At 31.5% G+C, this 15318-nt stretch overlaps 1 protein-coding gene across 3 annotated transcripts in view; it reads left to right on the top strand.

Annotated features, from left to right (window-relative positions):
• The window catches only part of LOC133577438 (protein spire homolog 1-like), an 87184-nt gene that overhangs the window by 58955 nt on the left and 12911 nt on the right, over window positions 1-15318 (top strand). For 2 of the 3 annotated variants that reach the window (XM_072912589.1, XM_072912588.1), the window contains exons 11-13: window positions 5224-5287; window positions 10789-10910; window positions 11723-11743. In XM_072912589.1, the coding sequence (XP_072768690.1) occupies window positions 5224-5287; window positions 10789-10910; window positions 11723-11743 (207 nt within the window). The remainder of the gene's footprint in view (window positions 1-5223; window positions 5288-10788; window positions 10911-11722; window positions 11744-15318) is intronic. The other variant, XM_072912590.1, reaches the window with a different exon arrangement.

The raw sequence follows: 15318 nt of genomic DNA, 5'->3' as shown, positions 1-15318 counted from the left end.
AGTACTTCTTACCATCTATAAGTACTATCTACAAGTTGTATCTTCTTACCATCTACATGTACTATCTACAAGTCGTATCTACAAGTACTTCTTACCATCTACAAGTACTTCTTACCATCTACAAGTACTATCTACAAGTAGTATCTACAAGTACTTCTTACTATCTACAAGTACTTCTTACCATCTACAAGTACTATCTACAGGTAGTATCTACAAGTACTTCTTACCATCTACTAGTACTATCTACAAGTAGTATCTACAAGTACTTCTTACCATATACAAGTAATATCTACAAGTTGTATCTTCTTACCATCTACAAGTACTATCTACAAGTACTTCTTACCATCTATAAGTACTATCTACAAGTTGTATCTTCTTACCATCTACATGTACTATCTACAAGTCGTATCTACAAGTACTTCTTACCATCTACAAGTACTTCTTACCATCTACAAGTACTATCTACAAGTAGTATCTACAAGTACTTCTTACTATCTACAAGTACTTCTTACCATCTACAAGTACTATCTACAGGTAGTATCTACAAGTACTTCTTACCATCTACTAGTACTATCTACAAGTAGTATCTACAAGTACTTCTTACCATATACAAGTAATATCTACAAGTTGTATCTTCTTACCATCTACAAGTACTATCTACAAGTAGTATCTGCAAGTACTTCTTACCATTTACAAGTAGTATCTACAAGCAGTAGATACAAGTACTTCTTTCATCTATAAGTAGTATCTACAAGTTGTATCTTCTTACTATCTACAAGTAGTATCTACAAGTACTTCTTACTATCTACAAGTACTTCTTACCATCTACTAGTACTTCCTACCATCTACAAGTACTATCTACAAGTAGTATCTACAACTACTTCTTACATCTATAAGTACTATCTACAAGTTGTATCTTCTTACTATTTACAAGTAGTATCTACAAGTACTTCTTACTATCTACAAGTACTTCTTACCATCTACTAGTACTTCTTGCCATCTACAAGTACTTCTTACCATCTGCAAGTACTATCTACAAGTAGTATCTACAAGTACTTCTTACCATCTACAAGTAGTATCTACAAGTAGTATCTACAAGTACTTCTTACCATCTACAAGTACTTCTTACCATCTACAAGTACTATCTACAAGCAGTATCTACAAGTACTTCTTACCATCTACAAGTACTATCTACAAGTACTTCTTACTATCTACAAGTTCTTCTTACCATCTTTAAGTACTATCTACAAATAGTATCTACAAGTACTTCTTACCATCTACAAGTACTTCTTACCATCTACAAGTACTATCTACAAGTAGTATCTACAAGTACTTCTTACCATCTACAAGTACTATCTACAAGTAGTATCTACAAGTACGTCTTACCATCTACAAGTACGATCTACAAGTAGTATCTACAAGTACTTCTTACCATATACAAGTAATATCTACAAGTTGTATCTTCTTACCATCTACAAGTACTATCTACAAGTAGAATCTACAAGTACTTCTTACCATCTACAAGTACTATCTACAAGTAGTATCTACAAGTACTTCTTACCATCTACAAGTACTATCTACAGGTAGTATCTACAAGTACTTCTTACCATCTACTAGTACTATCTACAAGTAGTATCTACAAGTACTTCTTACCATATACAAGTAATATCTACAAGTTGTATCTTCTTACCATCTACAAGTACTATCTACAAGTAGTATCTGCAAGTACTTCTTACCATTTACAAGTACTATCTACAAGTAGTAGATCCAAGTACTTCTTACATCTATAAGTAGTATCTACAAGTAGTATCTTCTTACTATCTACAAGTAGTATCTACAAGTACTTCTTACTATCTACAAGTACTTCTTACCATCTACTAGTACTTCCTACCATCTACAAGTACTATCTACAAGTAGTATCTACAAGTACTTCTTACCGTCTATAAGTACTATCTACAAGTTGTATCTTCTTACCATCTACAAGTACTATCTACAAGTACTTCTTACCATCTACAAGAACTATCTACAAGTAGTATCTACAAGTAGTATCTACAAGTACTTCTTACCATCTATAAGTACTATCTACAAGTTGTATCTTCTTACTATTTACAAGAAGTATCTACAAGTACTTCTTACCATCTACAAGTACTTCTTACCATCTACAAGTACTATCTACAAGTACTATCTACAAGTAGTATCTGCAGGTACTTCTTACCATTTACAAGTACTATCTACAAGTAGTAGATACAAGTACTTCTTACATCTATAAGTAGTATCTACAAGTAGTATCTTCTTACTATCTACAAGTACTTTTTACCATATACTAGTACTTCCTACCATCTACAAGTACTATCTACAAGTAGTATCTACAAGTACTTCTTACTATCTACAAGTACTTCTTACCATATACTAGTACTTCCTACCATCTACAAGTACTATCTACAAGTAGTATCTACAAGTACTTCTTACCATCTATAAGTACTATCTACAAGTTGTATCTTCTTACCATCTACAAGTACTATCTACAAGTACTTCTTACCATCTACAAGTAGTATCTACAAGTAGTATCTACAAGTAGTATTTACAAGTACTTCTTACCATCTATAAGTACTATCTACAAGTTGTATCTTCTTACTATTTACAAGTAGTATCTACAAGTACTTCTTACTATCTACAAGTACTTCTTACCGTCTACTAGTACTTCTTACCATCTACAAGTACTTCTTACCATCTACAAGTACTTCTTACCATCTACAAGTACTATCTACAAGTACTTCTTACCATCTACAAGTACTATCTACAAGTAGTATCTACAAGTACTTCTTACCATCTACAAGTACTATCTACAAGTAGTATCTACAAGTACTTCTTACCATCTACAAGTACTATCTACAAGTACTTCTTACTATCTACAAGTTCTTCTTACCATCTACAAGTACTATCTACAAGTAGTATCTACAAGTACTTCTTACCATCTACAAGTACTATCTACAAATAGTATCTACAAGTACTTCTTACCATCTACAAGTACTTCTTACCATTTACAAGTACTATCTACAAGTAGTATCTACAAGTACTTCTTACCATCTACAAGTACTATCTACAAGTAGTATCTACAAGTACTTCTTACTATCTACAAGTACTATCTACAAGTAGTATCTACAAGTACTTCTTACCATCTACAAGTACTATCTACAAGTAGTATCTACAAGTACTTCTTACCATCTACAAGTACTATCTACAAGTAGTATCTACAAGTACTTCTTACCATCTACAAGTACTATCTACAAGTAGTATCTACAAGTACTTCTTACCATCTACAAGTTCTATCTACAAGTAGTATCTACAAGTACTTCTTACCATCTACAAGTATTATCTACAAGTAGTATCTACAAGTAGTATCTACAAGTACTTCTTACCATCTACAAGTACTATCTACAAGTAGTATCTACAAGTACTTCTTTCTATCTACAAGTACTTCTTACTATCTACAAGTACTATCTACAAGTAGTATGTACAAGTACTTCTTACTATCTACAAGTACTTCTTACCATCTACAAGTACTGTCTACAAGTAGTATATACAAGTACTTCTTACTATCTACAAGTACTTCTTACTATCTACAAGTACTATCTACAAATAGTATGTACAAGTACTTCTTACTATCTACAAGTACTTCTTACCATCTACAAGTACTGTCTACAAGTAGTATATACAAGTACTTCTTACCATCTATAAGTACTATCTACAAGTTGTATCTTCTTACCATCTACAAGTACTATCTACAAGTAGTATCTACAAGTACTTCTTACCATCTATAAGTAGTATCTACAAGTTGTATCTTCTTACCATCTACAAGTACTATCTAAAAGTAGTATCTACAAGTACTTCTTACCATATACAAGTACTTCTTACCATCTACAAGTACTATATTCAAGTAGTATCTACAAGTACAGTCCATCTTAGATGAGCTCGGGCCCAGTGAAGCGTTTCTGGGTGTTGTTGATAAATGGCTGTGGCTTTGCATAGTAGAGTTTTAACTTGCATTTACAGATGTAGCGACCAGCTGTAGTTACTGACAGTGGTTTTCTGAAGTGTTCCTGAGCCCATGTGGTGATATCCTTTACACACTGATGTGGTTTTTTTGATGCAGTAGGCATCAAATAGTACTTCATAGCAGTATCTATAAGTACTTCATAGCAGTATCTATAAGTACTTCATAGCAGTATCTATAAGTACTTCATAGCAGTATCTATAAGTACTTCATAGCAGTATCTATAAGTACTTCATAGCTGTATCTATAAGTACTTCATAGCAGTATGTATAAGTACTTCATAGAAGTATGTATAAGTACTTCATAGCAGTATCTATAAGTACTTCATAGCAGTATGTATAAGTACTTCATAGCAGTATCTATAAGTACTTCATAGCAGTATCTATAAGTACTTCATAGCAGTATGTATAAGTACTTCATAGCAGTATGTATAAGTACTTCATAGCAGTATGTATAAGTACTTCATAGCAGTATCTATAAGTACTTCATAGCAGTATGTATAAGTACTTCATAGCAGTATGTATAAGTACTTCATAGCAGTATGTATAAGTACTTCATAGCAGTATGTATAAGTACTTCATAGCAGTATCTATAAGTACTTCATAGCAGTATGTATAAGTACTTCATAGCAGTATGTATAAGTACTTCATAGCAGTATCTATAAGTACTTCATAGCAGTATCTATAAGTACTTCATAGCAGTATCTATAAGTACTTCATAGCAGTATCTATAAGTACTTCATAGCAGTATCTATAAGTACTTCATAGCAGTATGTATAAGTACTTCATAGCATTATGTATAAGTACTTCATAGCAGTATGTGTAAGTACTTCATAGCAGTATGTATAAGTACTTCATAGCAGTATGTATAAGTACTTCATAGCAGTATCTATAAGTACTTCATAGCAGTATGTATAAGTACTTCATAGCAGTATCTATAAGTACTTCATAGCAGTATCTATAAGTACTTCATAGCAGTATGTATAAGTACTTCATATCAGTATGTATAAGTACTTCATAGCATTATGTATAAGTACTTCATAGCAGTATGTATAAGTACTTCATAGCAGTATGTATAAGTACTTCATAGCAGTATGTATAAGTACTTCATAGCAGTATGTATAAGTACTTCATAGCAGTATGTATGTAAATATTGAATGTGTATTACAGGAGGAGAATACACGCTGCAGCTCCTTGATGGATTTATCTCCTGACTCTGTCAAAGGCAAGAAAAGTATGTATACATTATTATACCACATAATACACTATATAATATACTATATAATACACTACATAATACACTATTTACTACACTACATAATACACTACATAATACACTATATAATACACTACATAATACACTATATAATACACTACATAATACACTATATAATACACTACATAATACACTATATAATACACTATATAATACACTATATAATATACTACATAATACACTATATAATACACTGCATAATACACTATATACTACACTACATAATACACTACATAATACACTATATAATATACTACATAATACACTATATAATACACTACATAATACACTATATAATACACTATATACTACACTACATAATACACTATATAATATACTACATAATACACTATATAATACACTGCATAATACACTATATAATACACTACATAATACACTACATAATACACTATATAATATACTACATAATACACTATATAATACACTGCATAATACACTATATAATACACTATATAATATACTACATAATACACTATACAATACACTGCATAATACACTACATAATACACTATATAATATACTACATAATACACTATATAATATACTACATAATACACTATATAATACACTACATAATACACTATATACTACACTATATACTACACTACATAATACACTATATAATATACTACATAATACACTATATAATACACTGCATAATACACTATATAATACACTATATAATATACTACATAATACACTATACAATACACTGCATAATACACTACATAATACACTATATAATATACTACATAATACACTATATAATATACTACATAATACACTATATAATACACTGCATAATACACTATATACTACACTACATAATACACTATATACTACACTACATAATACACTATATAATACACTACATAATACACTATATAATACACTACATAATACACTATATAATACACTGCATAATACACTATATAATACACTACATAATACACTACATAATACACTATATAATATACTACATAATACACTATATAATACACTGCATAATACACTATATAATACACTATATAATATACTACATAATACACTATACAATACACTGCATAATACACTACATAATACACTATATAATATACTACATAATACACTATATAATACACTGCATAATACACTATATACTACACTACATAATACACTATATAATATACTACATAATACACTATATAATACACTACATAATACACTATATAATACACTACATAATACACTACATAATACACTATATAATACACTGCATAATACACTACATAATACACTATATAATACACTACATAATACACTACATAATACACTATATAATATACTACATAATACACTATATAATATACTGCATAATACACTATATACTACACCACATAATACACTACATAATACACTATATAATATACTACATAATACACTATATAATACACTACATAATACACTATATAATATACTACATAATACACTATATAATACACTACATAATACACTATATAATATACTACATAATACACTATACAATACACTGCATAATACACTACATAATACACTACATAATACACTACATAATACACTATATAATATACTACATAATACACTATATAATACACTGCATAATACACTATATACTACACTACATAATACACTACATAATACACTATATAATATACTACATAATACACTATATAATACACTACATAATACACTATATAATATACTACATAATACACTATACAATACACTGCATAATACACTACATAATACACTATATAATATACTACATAATACACTATATAATATACTACATAATACACTATATAATACACTGCATAATACACTATATACTACACTACATAATACACTATATACTACACTACATAATACACTATATAATACACTACATAATACACTATATAATACACTACATAATACACTATATAATACACTGCATAATACACTATATAATACACTACATAATACACTACATAATACACTATATAATATACTACATAATACACTATATAATACACTGCATAATACACTATATAATACACTATATAATATACTACATAATACACTATACAATACACTGCATAATACACTACATAATACACTATATAATATACTACATAATACACTATATAATACACTGCATAATACACTATATACTACACTACATAATACACTATATAATATACTACATAATACACTATATAATACACTACATAATACACTATATAATACACTACATAATACACTACATAATACACTATATAATACACTGCATAATACACTACATAATACACTATATAATACACTACATAATACACTACATAATACACTATATAATATACTACATAATACACTATATAATATACTGCATAATACACTATATACTACACCACATAATACACTACATAATACACTATATAATATACTACATAATACACTATATAATACACTACATAATACACTATATAATATACTACATAATACACTATATAATACACTGCATAATACACTATATAATACACTATATAATATACTACATAATACACTATACAATACACTGCATAATACACTATATACTACACTACATAATACACTACATAATACACTATATAATATACTACATAATACACTATATAATACACTGCATAATACACTATATACTACACTACATAATACACTACATAATACACTATATAATATACTACATAATACACTATATAATACACTACATAATACACTATATAATATACTACATAATACACTATATAATACACTGCATAATACACTACATAATACACTATATAATATACTACATAATACACTATATAATATACTACATAATACACTATATAATACACTGCATAATACACTACATAATACACTACATAATACACTATATAATACACTGCATAATACACTACATAATACACTACATAATACACTACATAATACACTACATAATACACTATATAATATACTACATAATACACTATATAATACACTGCATAATACACTATATAATACACTATATAATATACTACATAATACACTATACAATACACTGCATAATACACTACATAATACACTATATAATATACTACATAATACACTATATAATACACTGCATAATACACTATATACTACACTACATAATACACTATATAATATACTACATAATACACTATATAATACACTACATAATACACTATATAATACACTACATAATACACTACATAATACACTATATAATACACTGCATAATACACTACATAATACACTATATAATACACTACATAATACACTACATAATACACTATATAATATACTACATAATACACTATATAATATACTGCATAATACACTATATACTACACCACATAATACACTACATAATACACTATATAATATACTACATAATACACTATATAATACACTACATAATACACTATATAATATACTACATAATACACTATATAATACACTACATAATACACTATATAATATACTACATAATACACTATACAATACACTGCATAATACACTACATAATACACTACATAATACACTACATAATACACTATATAATATACTACATAATACACTATATAATACACTGCATAATACACTATATACTACACTACATAATACACTACATAATACACTATATAATATACTACATAATACACTATATAATACACTACATAATACACTATATAATATACTACATAATACACTATACAATACACTGCATAATACACTACATAATACACTATATAATATACTACATAATACACTATATAATATACTACATAATACACTATATAATACACTGCATAATACACTATATACTACACTACATAATACACTATATACTACACTACATAATACACTATATAATACACTACATAATACACTATATAATACACTACATAATACACTATATAATACACTGCATAATACACTATATAATACACTACATAATACACTACATAATACACTATATAATATACTACATAATACACTATATAATACACTGCATAATACACTATATAATACACTATATAATATACTACATAATACACTATACAATACACTGCATAATACACTACATAATACACTATATAATATACTACATAATACACTATATAATACACTGCATAATACACTATATACTACACTACATAATACACTATATAATATACTACATAATACACTATATAATACACTACATAATACACTATATAATACACTACATAATACACTACATAATACACTATATAATACACTGCATAATACACTACATAATACACTATATAATACACTACATAATACACTACATAATACACTATATAATATACTACATAATACACTATATAATATACTGCATAATACACTATATACTACACCACATAATACACTACATAATACACTATATAATATACTACATAATACACTATATAATACACTACATAATACACTATATAATATACTACATAATACACTATATAATACACTGCATAATACACTATATAATACACTATATAATATACTACATAATACACTATACAATACACTGCATAATACACTATATACTACACTACATAATACACTACATAATACACTATATAATATACTACATAATACACTATATAATACACTGCATAATACACTATATACTACACTACATAATACACTACATAATACACTATATAATATACTACATAATACACTATATAATACACTACATAATACACTATATAATATACTACATAATACACTATATAATACACTGCATAATACACTACATAATACACTATATAATATACTACATAATACACTATATAATATACTACATAATACACTATATAATACACTGCATAATACACTACATAATACACTATATAATATACTACATAATACACTATATAATACACTATATAATACACTGCATAATACACTATATACTACACTACATAATACACTATATAATATACTACATAATACACTATATAATACACTGCATAATACACTATATACTACACTACATAATACACTATATAATACACTATATAATATACTACATAATACACTATATAATATACTACATAATACACTATATAATACACTACATAATACACTATATACTACACTATATAATACACTACATAATACACTATATAATATACTATATAATACACTATATACTACACTATATAATACACTACATAATACACTATATAATACACTACATAATACACTATATAATATACTATATAATACACTATATACTACACTATATAATACACTACATAATACACTATATAATACACTACATAATACACTATATAATATACTATATAATACACTATATACTACACTATATAATACACTACATAATACATATATATGTGTTGTATTTACAGTGGTGTACAACAGTGGTGTATCAGACAAACAACAAAGAATACAGTCTATGAACAATGATGTCATCTCTCCTTACAATGATGTCATCTCTCCTTACGCCAACTCTCTCTCCTCCAAGTCTCTGGTGAGTACACACTTTATACTGTACTTCTACTGTACTTTATACTGTACTTCTACTGTACTTTATACTGCATAAACTACTTCTACTGTACTTTATACTGCATAAACTACTTCTACTGTACTTTATACTGCATAAACTACTTCTACTGTACTTTATACTGCATAAACTACTTCTACTGTACTTTATACTGCATAAACTACTTCTACTGTACTTTATACTGCATAAACTACTTCTACTGTACTTTATACTGCATAAACTACTTCTACTGTACTTTATACTGCATAAACTACTTCTACTGTACTTTATACTGCATGTACTATCCTTTTGTCAACTCTCTCTCCACACTATACTGTTGGATAAGCTCAGAGCAATCAGATTTGATAGAACCTCATGGAGATGCATGCAGTCTTACTTGGAGGGGATGGAACAGGTGGTAGAGGTAAAGTGAGCTGTGGAGTCCCCCAAGGCAGTATATTAGGGCCTTTACTGTTCCTAATATACATAAAGGACTTGTCATCAGCATGCGACTGTGAATTGTTCTTGTTTGCGAATGACTCGGCCCTGCTGGTATCAGACAAGGACAAGTCACAGGTGGAGAAAATCCTCAGTAGAACTTGCACCTGACTACTCACTACTGGCTACAGACTACTGGCTACAATCTGTACACTGACTACTTTCAAGTAGATCCAATAAGACTATAAAGTACTTACATGAGTTAGTGCAGAAGTGAAAGTGAAAGCACAAAATGTCCATCAGATGTTTTTCATGATTTATAAGTCATGTGACTTATGCTGACTTCCTGTTTCATGCACCAGCTGATGGACACCAGCAGCAAGGTAAAGATGCTCACCTGTTTGTTGTCCACCTGATCACCAGGAAGTAGTAAAGATGCTCACCTTCACCATCTTCTCACCTGTTTGTTGTCCACCTGATCACCAGGAAGTAGTAAAGATGCTCACCTGTTTGTTGTCCACCTGATCACCAGGAAGTAGTAAAGATGCTCACCTGTTTGTTGTCCACCTGATCACCAGGAAGTAGTAAAGATGCTCACCTTCACCATCTTCTCACCTGTTTGTTGTCCACCTGATAACCAGGAAGTAGTAAAGATGCTCACCTTCACCATCTTCTCACCTGTTTGTTGTCCACCTGATAACCAGGAAGTAGTAAAGATGCTCACCTTCACCATCTTCTCACCTGTTTGTTGTCCACCTGATCACCAGGAAGTAGTAAAGATGCTCACCTTCACCATCTTCTCACCTGTTTGTTGTCCACCTGATAACCAGGAAGTAGTAAAGATGCTCACCTGTTTGTTGTCCACCTGATCACCAGGAAGTAGTAAAGATGCTCACCTTCACCATCTTCTCACCTGTTTGTTGTCCACCTGATAACCAGGAAGTAGTAAAGATGCTCACCTTCACCATCTTCTCACCTGTTTGTTGTCCACCTGATAACCAGGAAGTAGTAAAGATGCTCACCTTCATCATCTTCTCACCTGTTTGTTGTCCACCTGATAACCAGGAAGTAGTAAAGATGCTCACCTTCATCATCTTCTCACCTGTTTGTTGTCCACCTGATAACCAGGAAGTAGTAAAGATGCTCACCTTCACCATCTTCTCACCTGTTTGTTGTCCACCTGATCACCAGGAAGTAGTAAAGATGCTCACCTGTTTGTTGTCCACCTGATCACCAGGAAGTAGTAAAGATGCTCACCTTCACCATCTTCTCACCTGTTTGTTGTCCACCTGATAACCAGGAAGTAGTAAAGATGCTCACCTTCATCATCTTCTCACCTGTTTGTTGTCCACCTGATAACCAGGAAGTAGTAAAGATGCTCACCTGTTTGTTGTCCACCTGATAACCAGGAAGTAGTAAAGATGCTCACCTTCACCATCTTCTCACCTGTTTGTTGTCCACCTGATAACCAGGAAGTAGTAAAGATGCTCACCTTCATCATCTTCTCACCTGTTTGTTGTCCACCTGATAACCAGGAAGTAGTAAAGATGCTCACCTTCATCATCTTCTCACCTGTTTGTTGTCCACCTGATAACCAGGAAGTAGTAAAGATGCTCACCTTCACCATCTTCTCACCTGTTTGTTGTCCACCTGATAACCAGGAAGTAGTAAAGATGCTCACCTTCACCATCTTCTCACCTGTTTGTTGTCCACCTGATAACCAGGAAGTAGTAAAGATGCTCACCTTCATCATCTTCTCACCTGTTTGTTGTCCACCTGATAACCAGGAAGTAGTAAAGATGCTCACCTTCACCATCTTCTCACCTGTTTGTTGTCCACCTGATAACCAGGAAGTAGTAAAGATGCTCACCTTCACCATCTTCTCACCTGTTTGTTGTCCACCTGATAACCAGGAAGTAGTAAAGATGCTCACCTTCATCATCTTCTCACCTGTTTGTTGTCCACCTGATAACCAGGAAGTAGTAAAGATGCTCACCTTCATCATCTTCTCACCTGTTTGTTGTCCACCTGATAACCAGGAAGTAGTAAAGATGCTCACCTGTTTGTTGTCCACCTGATCACCAGGAAGTAGTAAAGATGCTCACCTGTTTGTTGTCCACCTGATAACCAGGAAGTAGTAAAGATGCTCACCTTCACCATCTTCTCACCTGTTTGTTGTCCACCTGATCACCAGGAAGTAGTAAAGATGCTCACCTTCACCATCTTCTCACCTGTTTGTTGTCCACCTGATAACCAGGAAGTAGTAAAGATGCTCACCTTCATCATCTTCTCACCTGTTTGTTGTCCACCTGATAACCAGGAAGTAGTAAAGATGCTCACCTTCACCATCTTCTCACCTGTTTGTTGTCCACCTGATAACCAGGAAGTAGTAAAGATGCTCACCTTCACCATCTTCTCACCTGTTTGTTGTCCACCTGATAACCAGGAAGTAGTAAAGATGCTCACCTTCATCATCTTCTCACCTGTTTGTTGTCCACCTGATAACCAGGAAGTAGTAAAGATGCTCACCTTCATCATCTTCTCACCTGTTTGTTGTCCACCTGATCACCAGGAAGTAGTAAAGATGCTCACCTTCACCATCTTCTCACCTGTTTGTTGTCCACCTGATAACCAGGAAGTAGTAAAGATGCTCACCTGTTTGTTGTCCACCTGATCACCAGGAAGTAGTAAAGATGCTCACCTTCACCATCTTCTCACCTGTTTGTTGTCCACCTGATAACCAGGAAGTAGTAAAGATGCTCACCTTCATCATCTTCTCACCTGTTTGTTGTCCACCTGATAACCAGGAAGTAGTAAAGATGCTCACCTGTTTGTTGTCCACCTGATAACCAGGAAGTAGTAAAGATGCTCACCTTCACCATCTTCTCACCTGTTTGTTGTCCACCTGATAACCAGGAAGTAGTAAAGATGCTCACCTTCATCATCTTCTCACCTGTTTGTTGTCCACCTGATAACCAGGAAGTAGTAAAGATGCTCACCTTCATCATCTTCTCACCTGTTTGTTGTCCACCTGATAACCAGGAAGTAGTAAAGATGCTCACCTTCACCATCTTCTCACCTGTTTGTTGTCCACCTGATAACCAGGAAGTAGTAAAGATGCTCACCTTCATCATCTTCTCACCTGTTTGTTGTCCACCTGATAACCAGGAAGTAGTAAAGATGCTCACCTGTTTGTTGTCCACCTGATAACCAGGAAGTAGTAAAGATGCTCACCTTCACCATCTTCTCACCTGTTTGTTGTCCACCTGATAACCAGGAAGTAGTAAAGATGCTCACCTTCATCATCTTCTCACCTGTTTGTTGTCCACCTGATAACCAGGAAGTAGTAAAGATGCTCACCTTCATCATCTTCTCACCTGTTTGTTGTCCACCTGATAACCAGGAAGTAGTAAAGATGCTCACCTTCACCATCTTCTCACCTGTTTGTTGTCCACCTGATAACCAGGAAGTAGTAAAGATGCTCACCTTCATCATCTTCTCACCTGTTTGTTGTCCACCTGATAACCAGGAAGTAGTAAAGATGCTCACCTGTTTGTTGTCCACCTGATAACCAGGAAGTAGTAAAGATGCTCACCTTCACCATCTTCTCACCTGTTTGTTGTCCACCTGATAACCAGGAAGTAGTAAAGATGCTCACCTTCATCATCTTCTCACCTGTTTGTTGTCCACCTGATAACCAGGAAGTAGTAAAGATGCTCACCTTCATCATCTTCTCACCTGTTTGTTGTCCACCTGATAACCAGGAAGTAGTAAAGATGCTCACCTTCACCATCTTCTCACCTGTTTGTTGTCCACCTGATAACCAGGAAGTAGTAAAGATGCTCACCTTCATCATCTTCTCACCTGTTTGTTGTCCACCTGATAACCAGGAAGTAGTAAAGATGCTCACCTTCACCATCTTCTCACCTGTTTGTTGTCCACCTGATAACCAGGAAGT

This window comes from Nerophis lumbriciformis, linkage group LG37 (assembly GCF_033978685.3).
Source record: "Nerophis lumbriciformis linkage group LG37, RoL_Nlum_v2.1, whole genome shotgun sequence".
Taxonomy (NCBI): Eukaryota; Metazoa; Chordata; class Actinopteri; order Syngnathiformes; family Syngnathidae; genus Nerophis; species Nerophis lumbriciformis.
Note: the sequence above shows the minus strand (reverse complement) of the source record. Positions and strands in the feature narration are given on the sequence as shown.